The sequence below is a fragment of the Vombatus ursinus genome, unplaced genomic scaffold (assembly GCF_900497805.2).
Source record: "Vombatus ursinus unplaced genomic scaffold, bare-nosed wombat genome assembly UNPS02014870.1, whole genome shotgun sequence".
NCBI lineage: Eukaryota > Metazoa > Chordata > Mammalia > Diprotodontia > Vombatidae > Vombatus > Vombatus ursinus.
Window position 1 is genome coordinate 9,660,274 of NW_020954648.1, and position 19,644 is coordinate 9,679,917.

The following is a 19,644-nucleotide window of genomic DNA, read 5'->3' on the forward strand; positions in this document are numbered from 1 at the left end:
CACACACACACACACACACACACACACACACACACACACACACACACCCCCCATACCCTTGGGTAAGGCACTTCCCCATCTGAGTCTTAGTTTAAGAAGAGGAAATTGAACTAGATGATCTCTATACACTTTTCCAGTTCAAATATCCCATAATCTATTTCTTTTTAGGCTTCTGATAAAAGAGTTTTAAAAAGTGCCTTCTGTTTCTGGCACTGTGCTAAGCACCGGAGATACAAAGAAAGGCAAAAAAATCCCCCAAAACCAGTCCCTGCCCTCAAGGAGCTCACAGTCTAATGGGGTGAGGGGAGGGAAGGAATACTACCTTCAAACAATTATCACAAGATATAGGTAAGATAAATTGGAGATAATCAATAAAAGGAAGACAATAGCTTTAAAGGGGATCCAAAAGGCTTGTGTGGAAAATAGGATTGTAGCTGGGACCAGACTGAAGGTAGGAAAACCCAGGAAGAAAGAGAGCATTCTAGCCTGGGCATTTAATGGTCAGTAAAAATGCAGAGTTGGGAGACAAATGTCTCTTGTAAGGAAGAGCAAGGAGGCCAAAACATCACAGCACTGGAAAGGCAGGAAGGGGCCATGTTATAAACGGCTTTGATTGACAATTACATAATTTTATATTTGATCCTAGAAATAATAATTGAGTACAGTAGCTGGCTATCATGGTCAGATCTGAGCTTTGTGGTTGTTCAGTTGTGATCAACTCTTTGTGACCCCATTTGAGGTTTTCTTGGCAGAGATGCTGGAGTGGTTTGCCATTTCCTTCTCCAGCTCATTTGACAGATGAGGCAAACAGGGTTAAGTGACTTGCCCAGGGTCATACAGTTAGTAAATGCCTGAGACGGGATTTGAATTCAGGTCTACCTGATTCCAGCTTTCTGTACTGCGCCACCAGCTGCTTCTGGCGGAGGCAGATGATAAAGTACAGTGTGAATCTTAAAGTGCCACATAAATTCCAGTTATTATAATAATCACTATTAGCCTAGAGACACCAGGCCTCCAGTCTGGTGATGATGACTTTATTCTCTGAGTCTTCAATTGCACTCCTCTTGACCTCAGGCAATATTTATAGAGGAATATGGGGGTGTGCTGGTAAATGTTTACCAACCAGGCTCTCTGGAAGAAAAAAATGTATGCATACACACTCTTATATTTAATCTGCATTACTAACACTTTCTTAAATCTGGGAAAGCAACAAAATGATAAATCTAGCCCAGATCTGCAGCATTTGCCAAATGCTGAGTTATAAATGCTCACACCGAAAAGTTAACAACGGATTACAATGGGTTGGGTTGGAGCTGGTGCCCAAACACCCAGGTACCCATTGTCCAGGCAGAAAGATCTACAAGTTGCTTCTGACCTCTACTAGCTAAAGCAAGTCACTAATCCTCTCACAAAGATTCATCTTCATGAGTTCAAATCTGGCCTCAAACACTTAGTAACTGTGAGACCCTGGGCAAGTCATTTAACCTCAGTTTCCTCATTTGTAAAATGAGCTGGAGAAAGCAATGGCAAACCACTCTAGTTTCTCTGCCAAGAAAACCCCAAATGGGGTCATGGAGTGTCTGAAATGACTGAACAACAACAATCTCTGAATGTTCCAGGCAGCTGTCTAATGCTATAACTTACAAAGATTGCTGATTTGTATTGGTGTAAAGAGTTTCCCCACAGAGTGCACTATACAGATGAAATCACAGAAGGAAGAGAAAAAAGGAATTGGCCTGGATGTGGGAGAAGGAGGAAGGACTAAGAAGGGAGAGATGTGGAGAGAATAGGGAGCAGACAAGGCCGTCTGGAGAGGGAAATAGGAGTTGGGGAGGAAAAGGAGAAGGGAGGGAGGGAGAGAGAACGGGGAAGGGATAAAAGAAACAGGCAGGAGAAATAGAAAAATGGAGACACACCTGAGGGAGAGGGAGAGATTCAGTGGGTTTTGTTGTGAGTGTGCTCCTGATATCAGTATTGAGTGGCTATAGTTGGGGAGCCACTTGGGGAATAATGGAGGGGGGAAGGAAGAGGGGAAGGGGAATGGGCCTGCACACGGTACATCATGTAACAAAAAAGGAACTCCAAAGAAAAGCCAGAATAAAGAATGCTGTCAAAGAAATGTGTGGTCCACAAAGACAGGCTTGTCACGTGGTGATAACAAGGAATAACCAACAGGACACCCAGAGACTCTAGATGTCAAGAGAAAATAAGGAAGGCCCCCAACATGGAGGTTCTGAGAAGCAGCTGCTTCTGTTTTGTATTTGGAGCTTCACTAATTTGTTTTCCTGTGGGATTCTAAAGGTTTTGTATGACTAGGAAGGAAGAGCTTAGCCTTGAAATTTTGCTTTTGAACCTTAACTATCAATTGATTGCCTAAGTCTGAAAGTCCCTTTGATATTCCAATCATTCTTTATTCTTTAGAGGTGCCCGTGGCCTCATTCCAAAGAGCCACACAATTAGAATTGAACACAACATTTACAGCATTTCTAAAAAGTGCTGAGTCTTCACTTTTCTTTTAGCTCAGTTGGGTCATTTTTTAAAAATTTGTTTTGTTTTGGTTTCCTTGGGGTCTAGTTAGGAGTCCCCTTCCCTTCTCCCCCAAATGATAGGAATGAATCCTTGAGGAATAAATAAATGGGTTAACTCATTTATAGCTAAATTTTGCTCTTGAGTAGATTTTCTGTCCTTGTATATATTTTTTCCTTACTAGGATACAGAAAAAACATTGCAGCACATTGGAAAGAGAACATTGAACTTGGGGATGGAAGGCTTGGATTTGATTCTGAAATGGACGGGCCGAGAGTAACCAGACACACGCCAAATTAGAAAATAGAGAGCATTTACTGGAGCCGGCCAGAGACTGTCCCCTGGATGCAATCCTAGGAGAAACAGTGCCAAGCAAGGGAAATAACAAAGCTTTATACCCAGCAGTTTACAATCATAGATACTAATCCTTTGATGTAGTGAAATTTACAATTGTGGATTAGCAATCCTTTGTTGTAGAAACTAAGGAGGTCAGGCTAGGTTTGTGACAACTCAGTCCACTTCACTCCCCCCTTTTCACGGACGAAAAGAGTCAGACGGGGGACTCATCAGAGTTCAGAGGAGCATAGGATTGACGCAGGACAAACAACTGGAGTGCTTGCACTCATTTCTGGACATAGCGGGTGATGCATTTTATGAAACAAAGGGCCACGAGTAACCCAAGGAGGAGAAGGGCCAGAGGGCCCACCACTCCGGAGAGTAGGGTGGTTAGCCAGGGGGACCAATTATACAGGGTCTGATACCAAGAAGACCCCGTTGCCCGTGCTCAGTCCCTCTCATCTAACCGCTGCCTAAGGGCTTTCAAGGACTCCTGAATAACTCCAGACCGATTGGCGTAGAAACAGCAGGTTTCTCCCAACGCCATGCATAAGCCTCCCTGTTTGAGGAACAGTAGGTCCAAGCCTCGGCGGTTCTGGAGAACCACCTCAGCCAAGGAGTCTAGAGAAGTTTCAAGGTGTGAGACTAGCTCTTCCAAGGAGCGTAGGTCCTTGTCTACCTGTGCACTCAAGGCACCGTAGTTGGCTTTTCCCTGTATCAGGGCTGAGGCCCCAACAGCAGCGGAGCCGGCCACTCTGAGTCCCACCAATATAGGAACCAAGATAGGTGCAGCCCTCCTGGAGCGAGTTAGGCCAAAATGCTCAGCTGCCCCTTGCTCTGAGTAGACATATACCTGAGGAAAGACACGCACCACTACACAGAGCTCGGTCGGGTTGAGGAAATGAATGCCCTGTATGCAGGTTGTGAGTCCTCTGGTACAAGCGAACCATACTCCAGGTGGGGCGGTTAACAGGAGGTCAGAGCTTTTGGATGTGGGGGAAATAAGAATGGCTGAAGTGCACGTAGCGTTGAACGGGGAGGACCGCAGCGGGTAGTCAGGCCCGAGCAAACACATCCGTTTGCCCTGGACATCGTCTAGGGTAAGTCTAGGCTTGTCTGGGTTACAGCGGGCAGGTATGGCAGAGGGTTGTTTGGACTTACTTAAAGACAACTTTCCCACAGAGGTGATGTTAAGTTCGACAGCAATTCCTACGAAATAGGGGGGGGCTGGATTCAGACACAGCCAACAGGAGGTGGTTATGTTTGGATCAGACAAATTTAGGAATGAGTGGACAGCAGAGAGTGTGTCAAAAATGGGGGAACCTAGGTTAGTGGGGGTCCCTGGATTTTTGGGAGCCTCTGGTACCAGGTCCCTAACAGATGGTGGGGCGAGAGTCAACATGGCTTGTGGGTTAAGGATGGGATTCGGACCTATTGGGAGTGTACGGGCGGGAACTGCGATTTTCTGAATGGTAAAGAGGACCCCATTATCCCACCCAGTCATGTATAACCTTAAACCCCAAGAATGCCCGAGATTCCAAGAGTCATCAGTGTCCTGCTTGACTGTTAGGATCATAGGGTTACATTTCCCAGGCCAGCAGGAGGCGGGGAGGGGGCTTTGTCTCTCCAGGGTGATTAGGGGGTCCCGGCCGCCCCTAGGAATCCACCCGGCCACAGTCTCACAACCCCATTCTGCACAATGAAAGTGACTACTACCCTGACAGGAAGGATTCCCCGTGGCCAGACAAGCATAGAATTCAATACTTCTGATCCTCACTTCCCCTGCCCCGGGTGTGGTTTGAGTGGTGGGAATGGGAAGAGTGGGGCAGTATCCCCTTCCCCCAGTGATAGGGTCCCGTATAGCCCGGTTTTGATTCCATCCTGATCCCAAGAGGGTACAGAGGTCAAACCGGGGCCTTCTTGATGTGTGACCGATGTATCCATGCCTTGCGGCCGGCAACCTTGACGGCAGAGGGGTTGCAGAGGATAATTTGATACGGGCCCGTCCACCGTGGTTCCAGGGCTGGTCCAGCTGGAAGCTTGCGAGTGAGGACCCAGTCTCCCGGTGACAGGACGTCCGATGAAGTTGCAGGGGCTGGTTCTTTCCCCGCAGCTTTCAGGACCGAGCGCACAGCGTTCTGGACCTCACGCAAAGCCTGGAAGGACGCGATCAGTGTTGGGGTCCCAGTCGGGCCGGTTCTCAGGGAAGATGTGGTTGCGGCGCCCCGGGTCAGTAGAGGGATGTCCATCTGGGTCCAGAACTCCCTTCCTGGCTTCTAAAAGAATCCTGTCACGCTCCTCGGTTGTGAAAAGAACCTGGAGGAGTTGCTGGCAGTCATCCCAAGTGGGCTGATGAGTATAAAAGACAGTCTCTAGGAGGGAGATTAGGCTCTGGGGCTTATCAGAGAAGGATGGGTTTTGCTGTTTCCAATTGTACAAATCACTGGTGGAGAAGGGAACATATACCATGAACGGTCTCCCTGATTCTCTGGGAGGGGAAGGAACTTGCCGCAGGGGAAACGCTGACACAGTGGAATCAGGGGTCAAACCAGAATTAGAAGGGCCATAAGGAGCACCTGCTCGAGTATGGGGTGGACTTATCAGAGGAGGGGCTGAGGGGCTCAGAGACCCTGAGGTTGGGTACGGGGGTGGATCTGAAACCTGGGACTGGGAGTACTCGGCTGGATCTAGGGGGTCAGAATCAGGGGGTGGTAAGACAGGAGAAAGCTGTGTGACGACCTTAGGACTTTCGGGAGGCTTGCGGCTAAAGGTCGTCTTTGATTCCGTTCCTGGTCTTAGTTTTGAAAGAGCCTGGACCTGTAGTGGTCCCGAAGGGGGTTTGAAATCAATCCAGGCGGTGATATAGGGGACCTGATCGGGGTGGCCAGGTATACCATAGACAATTCTCCTTACCCGGCCGGCCACCGAGACGTCAAACGTACCCTCCGGGGGCCAGCCTACCTCGAAGGTGGGCCATTCCTGTTGGCAAAAGAGAGCTAGTTTCTTCTTAGTAACCTGAAACCCATAACCTTCTGCTATACGCCGATATTGCTTGAAGTTCCGTAAGACAATAAAGAGAGGGGAGCCTGGCTTAGGGCTCGAGGGTCCCTGTCCCATGGTGGATTAAGGACTGAGAAAGAAAAGAGTAACAAATAGACGTGCTCACGTAGGCAAGGACCAAACACGGACACAGGGAAGACACAGTCAAGACAGGGTAGAGGGGAATCAAACTGCCTCAATTCCGAACAACCTGGACAATGAGACAGGAATTTACACCCCCCCTCACAGAACAAATAGTAGATAGACGTACACACACACAGTCGACACAAAAACTGGAAAAAGACACAGTCAAAACCCTGGATGCTCCTGACACAGTAGCGGGGAATGAACCCGTCTCAGTTCCGAACAACCTGGAGAATGAGGCAGGAAGTCTTCCCCCCCCAACCCCGCCACGGAGCGCACAGTGGACACACACACACACACACACAGTGACATCGGCGCCGGACAGACACAATCAGACAGGCAGGACTCTCACATGGCGTCCCGTGGAGGTCAGTAAGGGCGTTGCAGCTGTGTCCAGCCTGGCCACTTACTTCAGAAGAGTACTCACCAGAACAGACAGATTACAGATTGCTCTATGCCCAATTGAGGATTTGTGGTCCGGGCAGCCTGGTGCGCACGGGCTATCTCAGCGTTCGGGGCCAGGGAACGTCTTCCTGGTGGCCACCCCCTGGACGGTGAGAAGCCTGGCCTTCCAGAGATGCCCGTGTCTGGTGCCCAGAGGGCTATCTCGGTGGGACCTCCAAATGAAATGGACTGGCCGAGAGTAACCAGACACACGCCAAATTAGAAAATAGAGAGCATTTACTGGAGCCGGCCGGAGACTGTCCCCTGGATGCAATCCTAGGAGAAACAGTGCCAAGCAAGGGAAATAACAAAGCTTTATACCCAGCAGTTTATAATGGTAGATACTAATCCTTTGATGTAGTGAAATTTACAATTGTGGATTAGCAATCCTTTGAGGTAGGGGAAGTTACAATCATGATTAGCAATCCTTTGAGGTAGGGGAAGTTACAATCGTGATTAGCAATCCTTTGTTGTAGAAACTAAGGAGGTCAGGCTAGGGTGGGGGATTGTTTTTGTGACAACTCAGTCCACTTCAGATTCCTCCCTCTTACTTATGTGACCTTGGGCAAGTCATGGACTCATAGAAATTGCAAAGTAGTAATGAATGAATGAAAAAGCATTTATTAATCATTTGTTGTGTGCAAAGAAGGTACTGTGTGATAAGCACTGGGGATATACATAGGAAAGTGAGACAGTCTCAGCTTTTAAGGAGTTTTAATGGAGGAGACAACATATATAGAAGGTTTCAGTTCCAAGTCAGATGGAAAGATCCTATAGTCCGTAGAGTGCAGCAGCAAAGTTGGGGGAGGGGAGCAGGGAGAAGAAATGATGGGGTATGGGCCCATGCCGAGACCTTTGCCCCTCACCCCAAAAAGAATCTGGGTCCCATTTGTCTATGGCCCCAGAAAACCCTTAAACTATCTTTGATCAAAGTCTCTCTTATTCCTGTCAACTGGCCTTATTGCCTAGGCCCTATCTCCCTTTGATACCCTAATGAAGCCTAGTCTTAATCCAGACCTCATTCAAACTCTTCCTGCCCTATCTCCCAGCTCTTTGTTACCCTGTTGAGGCCTAACCCTCTGTTGTTAATTCCCAGATGACTCCATTCAGCCTCCCAGTCCCTCCTCCAGTCACCCCAAATTACTTGGCTATATATAAGATCCATCCTGGCCTCCATTTAAACACAGAGACTTTCTCATGCCCGCTCATCCTTACGAGTGTCACTAATATTCAGAGTCCGTAAGAGTCTGGCCTGTATGGTTCATTTCTAATAAACTTTGTCTTTGGCTGAAAGAAGACTTGGGTTGAAGACCCGGGTATTGCGATTTCGGGGTCCCACCACTCCTAGCATCTACACCTCAACAGAAAGGGAATATAGGGCCTACTATGTGCCAGGCACTGTGCTAAGAGCTTCACAAATATTATCTCAGTCGATCTTCACAACAACCTGCTGTAATTATTTTTTAATTATTATTAAATTAAATTATTATTAAATGCTGTAATTATTCCTATTTTACAGATGAGGAAACTGAGGCAAACAGAGGCTAAATGACTGGCCCAAGGTCACACAGCTAGTAAGTGAGGCCATATTTGAACTCAGGTCTTTTTGACTCCAGGCCCAGATCTCTTATCTACTGCACCACCCAGCTGCTGAGGATAATGGATCTTCACAGGGATTGCCCCCCTGGCATGAACGCTGTGGGAGCTAGATTGGAGGCCAAGCCATCTGTCTGGGGGGAAGGGGGATGCTGCCACTTCCCGGGACTGGGGGGGCCAGAGTCTTAAGCTGTCTACATCAAGGTCTGAGGGGAGGTGATTGCCTTGCCTGGCACCTGCTTTCTCATACCTGAAAAATCCCTTCTACAATATACCAACAAGAGGATTATCAACCAGCCTTTGCTTGAAGCCCTCCAATGAAGGGAAACTTATTCCCTCTTGAGGCAACCTGTTCCACTTTTGTGTTGTTTGCAAATTTACTTCTCAACTTTGACCCACTGCTTCTAATCTACCTTCTGAGGCCAATCAAAACAAACCTAATTTCTTTTCCACATGGTGATCTTTCAAATACTTTAAAGATAGCTACCATATTCCTCCTAAGTCTGTTTCTCTAGGCCAAACATCACCAGACCCTTCCAAGTGAGATACTCTGCGGCATGAATTTGATTCTTCAAAATCCTGGTTGCTCTCCTGTGGACACTCCCCGGCTTATCGGTCCTCCCTAAAATGTAGCACCTACAACTGAACATAAAGCCCAGAGGGACTATCAGGAAGCCGTGTCTCTTACAATCACACTAGCTTTCCTCCTTGCCAGACAATACTACCAACTCATGTCCAACATCCAATCTACCGAAGCCCCCAGACCTCTTTCGTTTGAACTGTGCCCTCACCAAGCCTCCTACTTGGGAGGCTGATTGTCTGAATCCAAGGATAAGACTTTCATTTACCACTAATGAATTTCATCCTGTTTACTTAGGTTCAATGGTGCATGAAGATCAAAAATCAAGATCTTTTTGGATTCTGACTCTGTCATTCAGTGTTAGTTATAGTTCCTAGCCTGGTGTCATCTGAGTATTTGTTAAGAATGCCAACCTTCTTCTAAGTCATTGATAAAAGTGTTAAACCCTATGGGACCAACCAGGTCCCTGAGGCCCTCACCAAAGACCTCTTTCAAGCTCATATCTAATCATTCATGAGTATTCTTTGAGTTCCCTCATTCAACACCTTCTGAATCCACTCAACTTCCTATTTAAAGTAAAAATAAAACTTTAAAAAAAATTTCCCAGCTATTTATTATTTCCCCCTCCCTCTGCTCACCTGGTTGAGTTGAATAAAAAAAAAATGAAAAATAAAACTCTCATAGAAAATATGCATAGTCCAGCAAGACAGATTCCCACCTTGTCCATATCTAAAAACATACCATTTTCTAGCCTTTATTTGTACATTTTTTCCATAAGAATATCGTGAGAAATTTTTATCAAATGCTTTGCTGAAATCTAGGTAAACTTTATAGCGCTCTCTGTCATTCTGCCATGACTTGCTCTTGACAGACCCAGGCTTCTTGATCACAGCTCCCTTTTATAGATGCTCATTAATTATCCCTTTATTAGTGGGTTTTGTTTTGTTTTGTTTAGACCTTGGATTTCATCCTTCTACCAATGAAGATCAACAACTCATCTCTAATTTGCAATCTTAAAGTTGCTAGGCCACTAAGTCAATAAAGGACTTACTCCTGGTCACACAGCTAGGATGCGTCCAAGGCAGGCTTGACCCAGGGCTTCTCCCTAATCCAAGGCTGGTCCTCTACTCACTAGCACAGGATGCTTATCTCTAATAAGAAGGGCTAGAATTTTGCTAGGAATCAAACTCACTGGCTTTGGTTTTTCAGGTTTTTCTTCCCTTTTTTTTGACTAAAATTTTTTTTAAATGTGTACATCTGTAAACATCTTTTAAACAAATTTAAATTAGTTCTTGAGTTCCCTTTCCATCCTCAAGAGTTTATTTAGAAAGCTTCCCTTTAGTAAGTAGAACTAGGAGAATAATCTACACAGTAACAGCAATATTGTAGGATGATCACACGTGAAAGACTTAGCTATTCTGATCAATACAATGATCCAAGATTATTCCAGAGGACTTAGGATAAAAAATGCTATCTCCAGAGAAAAAAACTGATGGAGTCTGAATGCAGATTGAAGCACATTTTTTTCATTTCATTTTTCTTGCTTTTTTTTGCAGCGTGGCTAATATGGAAATCTATTTTTTGTATGATTTCACATGTAGAATTGATACCGTATTTTTTACCTTCTTAATGGGTGGGAGGAGGAGTAGAAGGGGAGGAGAGACTTTGTAACTAAAAATTTTTAAAAAATGAATGTTAAAAATAAATAAGTAACAATGAAAAAAAAACCCTTTTCCTTTTTCCCCTTCATTGGAGTTATTTCTTTGTGTCTTTAGAGTTTTACTCTTGAGAATTTACCATCCCTCTTAGGTATACTTCCACCAGTCAAATTCTAGTCCATGGATTGCTTCCTCCCTATCCTTTGAACACTTTGAAAATTGTTCTCCTGAAATCATTTCCCCTTGCTAGGCTTCAGTTTTCCTCCTCTATAAAATAGGGGAGTTGAACTAGAATGCTTCTGAATTCTCTTCTAGATTAAAGGCCAAAATTTATAAACAAGTCTCTTGGCTCCTATGTTTTCTCTGGCTTTCTCCCATGCCTGGAATGCTATTCCTCCTCAACTACATCTACTGATTTGCCTGGCTTCCTTTAAGCCCCAACTGTAAATCTCATCTTTTAGAGGAAACCTTTCTCAACCCCTCTTAATTCTTGTGCCTTCTCTTAGTTAATTATTCCCTATTTATCCTGTGTGTGTATCATTTGTATATATTTGTTTTCTTGTGGTCTCCAGTATTTGAGGGGACTGCCTTTTGGCTCTTTTTGTATGCCTAGAATTTATCACAATGCTTGGCATATAGTAGGGGATTAATAGATGTATATTTATTGATTGGAGAAATGTTTTTGCGACTTCAGGCTTGTCAAGCTAAAATTACTCTCTAGCTATATGACAACTCCCTGCGGGATTATTTTCAAGTCATTACCATAGCTCTCCCTGGTCTGCCCCCCAGCCAAACTATACAGTTTATAGAATTCTTAGGCAAAAGAAACAATAATGATAAGCAGCTCTTATAGTCACCTTGGAAGGTCTCTGAAATGTTAATTCACATCTATTTTTAGTTTTACATAACCATTAGCCTGGAATGCATCATCTATTCAAGGTAACTGAATATTTTTGAATGTAATTGCTTTTCTAAAAGCAAAGTATGAAATCAAAGAAAAAAACATCCCTTGTAGACCTCTGTAATTTCATTTCAAGGGATACCAGAAGTACAGAATACCAATTTCCTTATGCCCCAAAGCACCTCCTGGTCAGTGTGATGGTTGTGGAAATAAAATGGAATATTTGCCAGACTCGGGGGTAGCAAAGGTCTAACTTGCTCACTAATATTGCCCTTATGGTAGAGAAAATCCCAATAGCAAAATACATTTGGAAGAACAAAAGGTCAAGAATATCAAGGGAATCAATGAAAAAAAATGTGAAGGAAGTTGGCCTAGCAGTACCACATGTCAGCTGTAGAAGCAGTCATGATCTCAGACAAAGCAAAAGCAAAAAGGTACCACAGATAATGAAGAAATATCAATACTAAATATATATGTACCAATAGTATAACATCCAAATTCTTAAAGGAAAAATTAAACGAGTGAAATGAGAAGAAAATAGACAGTAAAACCATGCTAGTGGGCCCTCAACTTTCCCCTCTGAGAGCTAGATAAATCTAACCAAAAAAATAAACAAGAAAAAAATTATGAAGATGAATAGAATTTTAGAAAAATTACATATGATAGATCTCAGGAGAAAATTGAATGGGAATATACCTTTTTCTCAGTGGTACATGGCACCTACACAAAAATTGACCATGTATTAGGACACAAAAACCTCACAACCAAATGCAGAAAAGAAGAAATATTAAATCTATAAAACTGAAAATATTATGGAAGTGAATGCTGAAAACTAAAAATAAATATTTTTTTTAAAAAAATGCTCTAAATCACTATTGATAAGAGAAATGCAATTAAAACAACTCTGATACTACCTCATACCTATCAGATTGGCTAATATGACAGAAAAGGGAAATGATAAATATTGGAAGGGATGTGGAAAAATTAGGACACTAATGCACTGTTGGTGGAGTTGTGAACCCATCTAACCATTCTGGAGAGCAATTTGGAACTAAGCTCAAAGGGCTATAACACTGTACATACCCCTTGACCCAGCAATACCATTACTAGGTCTGTACCCAAAAAGATCAAAGAAAAAGGAAAAATTATTATATGTGGATATATACAAAAATATTTATAGCAACTCTTTTTGTGGTGGCAAAGAATTGGAAATCGAGGGGATGTCCAATAATTGGGAAATGACTGAGCAAGTTGTGGTATATTATTGTGATGAAATACTATTGTGCTATAAAAAATGATAAGCAAGAGGGTTTCAGAAAAATCTGGAAAGATTTATATGAATTGATACAAAGTGAAGTGAGCAGAACCAGGACAACATGGTACACTGTAACAGCAATATTGTATGATCAACTATAAATGACTTAGCTGTTCTTAGCAATACAATAATCCAAGACAGTTCTGAAGGACTTACGAAGAAAAATTCTATCCACCTCCAAAGAAAGAACCAATGGAGTCTGAATGTAGATTGAAGCATATATTATAAACTTTATTTTTTGAGGGGGGGTAGGATGGTCTGTTTTCTTTTGCAACATGGCTAATATGAAAATATGGCTTACATGATTGCACTTATATAATCTATATCAAATTTCTTACCTTCTCATGGAAGGAGGGAGAGCATTTAGGACCCAACATTTTTAAAAAATGAAAGTTAAAATTGTTTTCAAATGTAATTGGGAAAAACATAATTTTTTTTTAAATTTAAAAGTTAATTTAATGCAACTGAAAGACTAATCATGATTTATGGTCTTTGAAAGCCTTTATGTACACTAGTACACTAAGAACTAGACAGTGAACCTGGAAGAACTCAGGTAGTAGAAGCCTTCTTCCATTAGTACGTTCTTTTTTTTTAAAAATTTTTATCAAAACTCTTGCTTTTATTACCCAAGTACACAAAAAAATTGTGATCTCATTGGTCTGGATATTCCCTTCAGTGATACAGATGGTGTTTTATTAATATTTTTAAATTTCAGAATTAGAAGGGACCTCAGAGGTCATCCAGTTCAACCCTTATCTAGGGCACATCTACAAATCCACATGAAAATATCCAGTAATGTATAACTTGTTCCTCAGGCAGTCCATTCCATTCCTAATGGGCCACATCTTGGGCCATGCCTAATGATTAGAAAAGTTGTCCATATGTTGATCAGAAATATGTCTCCCTATCCCATTAGCACATTCTTAATACTACTAGCTAATTACCAGGGCAGTGAGGAGGATGAGGTAGGAGAGAAGCCAGCCTAACAACTAACTAGCCCTTGGTGGGTAAGAGGGTAGGTGGGTAGGTTGTTGCTGAATGGGGGCAACAACCACAAATGGAGGAGATCAAAGATGACATCCCAGTGGGGCCTCAATGTTTTGATTAGGCAGGAGCTCTATGAGCCTTTAAGGCTAGATCGTCATTCATTGTTCAGAGGGGATAAGGCAGGTTAATGGGATGAGACAACATACAGGTGCTGACTCATTCATTTATTTTGGCTGAATTCCAATGAGAGGTAGCATGGCATAGTGGAAAATGCTGGACTTGAAGCCTGAGGGCCACCTGAGTATGAATCCTCCATGGGTCATTTTACTGCTATGCAATGGTGTCAGTTGATGAAATTCTATGGCCTTTGGTTTTTCATTTGTAAAACAAGGAAGCTGAACTAGACTTGTTGGGACTCTTAATCTGGGGTCCTGGACCTGGTTTTTAAAGATACTTTGGTAACTAACTGTGTTTCAATATAATTGGTTTCCTTTGCAATCCTCTGTTTTATTTTATGCATTTAAAAATATTATTCTAACTTAGATACAATGATCCAAGACAATTCTGTAGGAGTTATGATAAAAGGTGCTGTCCATTTCCAGAGAAAGAACTGGTAGAGTCTGAATTCAGATCAAAGATACTTTTTCTTTATTTTATTTTGGTGGGGGGTGGGGCAGGGAGCTGTGTTTTCTTTCACATTATGACTTACGTGAAAATGTATTTTGCATGACTGCACATGTATAACATGTCAAATTGCTTGCCTTATTAATAAGGGGAGGGAGAGGGGAGGAAGAGAATTTGGAATTCAAAATTTGGAGAGAAAAAAATGTTCAAATTGTTTTTACTTGTAATTGGGAAAAAATAAAATATTAAATAAGATTTTAAAAAGATAAAAATATTACTCTGAGAAGGGGGCTATAGGCTTTACTAGACTGCTAGAGGGGTCCAGGACACAAAAAAGGTAAAGAACCCTTGGACTAGAGAGCTTAGAAGGTCACTTCTAGCTCTAAAATTCAGTGATTCTATCATCCTTAAAGAGCCACATGTAGGGGGTTCTTGCGCCTCTACTGTCTCAAGTTCTAGCCTCTTTTCTTTCTTTCCTTTCACTGTTAAGTTTCTCAAAGTGTGAGCTACACTCACTACTTGCTTCCTCATTTCTCATTCATTCCACCTTGAAACCCTGTAGCCTCCTGTTCTATGAACTTACTGAAATTATTGTCTTGATTATAGTCAGAGAAACTCTTCCAGCCAAATTCAATTAATTGCCTTTTTCTCCTTCCAGTTGTTCTTCACCCTGCTGACTACTCTCATTAACCTCACTGTCATGTTGTAACTTTTGGGTCCCTTAGCTTTCACTTCCTCTGCAAAGCCTTTCTTCCTTGTGCCACTCCCTAAATATGGGACCCTTGTTGTCTACTTTGAAACTGAGCTGGACCTTGAAAAGTGGATAGAATTGGCTGGGGAAGGAACAAAATTAGAAGGTTGGAGATAGAAATTTGGGAGTCATCAGCTTAGACGCTGTAATAGGAGCTAGGAGAATGAATGAGCTTCTTCACATGGCCTTCCTTGACTACTCCAGGATACAGTTCTTCCCTGCCTCTGAATTCCTATAGCACTTACCCTCTCCATGCATGTGGCCTTCTGTGTGTGTGTGTGTGTGTGGGTGGGTGGGTGGGTGGGTGGGTGTGTCTCCCTCCCTTTCTCTGTGTCTTTGTCTTTCTCTCTCTGTGCCCTTGTGTGTCTCTGTCTCTCATTTTGACACTCAACACAAGTCCCTTAGCACTAATACTTAATGGTTCCCAAGTACATTTCTGGCCTCCCACTATTAGATTGTAAGTTTCTTGAGGGCAGGTAACAACTTTCTTTTGGCTTCTTCTCGGAGCCTAGCAAACTGCTGTGTATGTAATAAATGATTAGTCAATAAAACAAGTATTTCCCTTCCAGGAAATAGCCTACGACTAAGGATCTTATAGATTCAATTTCACTATGTCTAAATACAGTGGACCCTGGTCCTGCTGAAAACTACCCAGCCTTCATCCCCTGTACTCCTCAGTTTAGGTCTTTACCTGAATATCCTTATTTCAGAAACTCCTATTAATTCTCTGCTCACTCTACCACATTCCTAGTTCTCCAATCAATAAACCAAAATCATTTATTAAATACCTATCATGTGCTAGGCACTATGTTAAGCACTGAGGATACAAGACGAAAGTTAAACAATACCTGGCAGAAAGCTAAAAGAGCTTACATTTGATGGGGGGAGAGGAGAGGGAAATATAGGTATGCACACATAGGTATATTCAAAATACATGCATGATAATTTGTTGTGGAGCAGCTAGGTGTCGAAGTGGATAGAGTGCTGGGCCTAGAGTCAGGAAGGCTCATCTTCCTAAGTTCAAAATAAGATCTCACTTACTAGTTGAGTGTGTGACCCTGTGCAAGTCACTTAACCCTGTTTGCCTCAGTTTCCTCATCTGTAAAATAGCTGGAGAAGGAAATGACAAACCCACTCTAGTATCTCTTCTAAGAAAACCCCAAATGGGGTCACAAAGAGTCAAACACTACTGAAAAAGACTGAACAGTTTGATGTGGGGAAGCATGAACAGCTCAGGGGAATCAGGAAATGTCTCCTGTAGTAGACTGAGGGGAGCTTTGATGAAAAGTAGGGATTCTGAGAATCAGAGGTGAGGAGGCAGTACATCCCAGACTTGGGGGATAGCCAGTGCAAAGTTATGGAAAGAGGCAAGATAGGAGTGTTGTGCATGAGGGCCAGTTTGGCTGAACTGTAGACTATGAGAAGAAGACTGATAAAAATGGGAAAAGTAGATTGCAGCCAGGTTGTAAAGGACTTTAAAAGCCAAGCAGAGGAGCTTATAGACAATTCGGAATCACTGGAATTTATTGAGCAAGGAAGTGATGTGGTGAAATCTGCACTTTAGGAAAGTCTCTTTAGCAGCTGTATGAAAGATGGATTGGAGAGGGGAGAGAGGACAATTAGGAGACTATTGCACAAAGTACAAATAAGATGTGAGCTCAAGAAACTCCCCCAGTGGTCTCTTCCCTTTCAGGAACTTTCTCTTTGAAGGGGAGCAGGGAGAAAAGGAGGATCATCTTAATTGCAGCCTATTCTAACATACAGCAATGCCTAAAGAAAGGTTCAAGCAGTGAACTGAGAGACAAGGGCATGGGCATTGGGGCACTGTGGGATTTTATCATGGAATTATGTGATCTTGAATGTAACTCAGCTGTTCTATACCTTGGTACCTCTCTTGAAAAAAAAAATCTAGATCACTGGAGAGAAGTCTTGATTTGAAAACTTTCACCTACGCAGATGGAGAACTTAATTCGAACTTCTTCCTTTTTTTTTTTTTGGAGGCAATTGGGGTTAAGTGACTTGCTCAGGGTCACACAGCTAGTAAGTGTCAAGTGTTTGGTCTCAACTCACCTTTCTTTTCTTTTTTTTTGGTGAGGCAATCGGGGTTAAGTGACTTGCCCAAGGTCACACAGCTAGTACTTGTCAAGTGTTTGGTCTGAGGCCGGATTTTAACTCAGGTCCTCCTGACTTCAGGGGCAGTGCTCCATCCACTGCGCCACCCAGCTGCCCCCTCAACTCACCCTTCTTAAAGAGTTGCCTTGGCACATATCCTAAAAGGTTAAATGATTTTACCTACACAGCTAGTATGAGTTAGAGAAAAGTCTTGGACCTAGGTCTTTCCTTCTTTAAAGCCACTGATCCATGCACACAGGGTACCTGTTCTCTCTCATTATGACAGAAATACATATTCTTGGGGACACCACGAGGGAGCTTTAGATGCCCAGCAAAGTTGGATCAACAATTCTACATTCATTCATTTAACAAAAGTTTTTAAATGGCTGTTTGCTATACAAAATACTGTGCCAAGGAGGTTTGGAGAGATAACAAAGACAGTGCAGGGACAGACTCAATCTTATCTCTCTCCTTTCAGGATGGGTTCCTCCAATTCCTCATCTCTCCTGCTGAGACCTCAAGGTCTGAACATCTTGCCCCAATCTCCACAATCCTGGGTCTAGTCTGATTTCCAGCATTCCCATTTACTACTCACTCCCCTTCTCCTCCCCAAGTCTCCCACAAATTATTCGAAAAGGAACACTGTGGGGTAGAGAGTTCATTTAGCAAAAAGTATTTGAGTATGTGAAAGAAATAAGCCCAAAGAGAAATCAGATTTCGAACAGGGTATCATGGGTCAATAAATTCAGCCCTGGACTGGGAGCCCAGTGTCCAGGTACTGGTTAGGACCCTGGCTTATGAGCAAGCCTTGGTGCAAGTAAAACAGAGGTGAGCGTTCCCTCCCTGCCCCTCAGCAGATATGCGTTGGGAAAGATGCCCTGAAAAAGTCTAATTGAAATCCACAATTACAGTTTTATTTTTATTTAGATCTTCGAAGAGTCAGGCATATAATAAGATGTGCTTATGGAATTAATTTATAACAAAATACCAGTGTTTATAATAACAGAAAACGTCACATGGCTGAGGTAGGGAGTTGAAAGGAAGGATGCAGGGGCTGGCATTCAGGGAGGAAGCATTCTCCAGCATTTCCAGAGTTAATTCCCCTGCATAACAGGCCAGCTGGGTCCAGTGGCGGGCACAGACTGGATTTCCCTCTCTCTGGATTCCTCCCTCGTCCCCCTTTTCCCACACAGGGAAAGGCAGGCTTGTCCTGATGGGACATTGGGGCTTTCCCTCTCCATCCCAGCCAGGAAATGCGGGCAAACTAGGGCTCCCGGGCGGGGGGACCTCAGCAGGATTCGGTCTCTTACCTATGCGTGTGATCGCTTGGTGCAGTTTGTCTCCGTCAGCCCCGCACCCGGGCAGCAGCTTCTCCCACTCCTTGTCCTCCAGCCCCAGCTGCCGGCACCTACATCGGGGAAGCCCCGACGGAGATTCTCCGGACCGCACTGGTCCCGGGCTGGCCCGTCCCTCCTGCTCCCGGTACCGATCGGCCCAGCCGGCAAGGGGGTGCGGACTTCCCCCCCACGTGCTCCCAGGGGAAGGAGTCCGGGGCACCCCAGAGCGGGAGAAGGAGGAGTGGCGCGAGAAGGCGGGGGAGTCTGGCACGGGCACCGAGAAGAAGCGGGTGGTGGGCACGGGAGAGGGAGTGAGCCCCGAAACCGCTGCGCCCACGGGCTTCACTCGCACATCCACCTGCAGCTCCACGGGCGCCCAGGCCCCCGACCCCGCCTCGCCCGGCTCCCGCACGGCGCCCGGGGTGGACGTCTCGCCCTCCCGAGATTGCGCTTCTGCCGGGGCCGGGACGGGTACCAGAGCCAGGGTGCCCTCCCGATCCCCGCGGCCCTGGAGCTGCTCAGAGCTCGCAGATCCCCGACAGCGGAAAGAGCCGTACCCCAAGCTCGGCTGTGGCACCCGGAGGAAGGTGGGGCGCAGGGAGACCGTCTTCTCGCCCGGGGGATCCCGGGTCCGAGCCGGGCTTTCCGAAGCCGGCTGCTCTTTGGGCCCCTGGGGATTCCCAACAGGCTTCTCCAGGGGCTCCGGGGGCTCCGGTCGCTCCGGAGGTGGCTGCTGTTCCCCGGCGACCTGCTGCTCCCGGGAGCCCAGCTTCTCCGGCTCCTGGGCCTGATTCTGGATCGATTCCATCGGGAAGTGGGACCCAGCCATTTCCTCCCCTAGGGCCTCCTGGTTCCAAACCATATCCTGAACTACTGGCTTTCGGCAGGCAGAGAGGAGGGAGACCTCCTCACCTGCACGCAGGTAGAACTCAGCTCCGCCTTGAGGGCAGTTCTGATTGGATGAATGTAGGAGAGCGTCGTTGCTCACGTCGTTGGCTCTCACTCTGCCGCCCCCGATGCCGTGCTGCGATTTGCTGTGGCTATGTTCCAGCGGTTACACCCCCAGTCACAACCTCCCAGATCCCTCAACACCCAGACCTCAGGGCTGGAATGAGGTGGGGCGGATACTTGACTGCAGCTAACAAGTGTGGGCTAGCAGCTTTGGGAGACTCAGGCCATGCTAGGACCTTAAAGGTTGGTGTGTGGGTAGGAAAACCACGAACTTGGAGCTCCGAAAACACTGTTAGAGCTGGGAAACCCAGAGTTACAGTTTAGCCCTTTGGCCATCTAAAAC

The 19,644-nt window shown here is 44.7% G+C and overlaps 1 protein-coding gene across 1 annotated transcript in view; it reads right to left on the minus strand.

Moving 5' to 3' along the window:
* KLRG2 (killer cell lectin like receptor G2) overlaps window positions 1-19,294 on the minus strand; it is a 35,807-nt gene extending 16,513 nt beyond the window's left edge. Inside the window, exon 1 of the mRNA XM_027842260.1 lies at window positions 18,324-19,294. Coding sequence (XP_027698061.1) covers window positions 18,324-19,212 — 889 coding nt within the window. The 5' untranslated portion in view covers window positions 19,213-19,294. The remainder of the gene's footprint in view (window positions 1-18,323) is intronic.
* Between the last annotated feature and the right edge of the window lie 350 nt (window positions 19,295-19,644).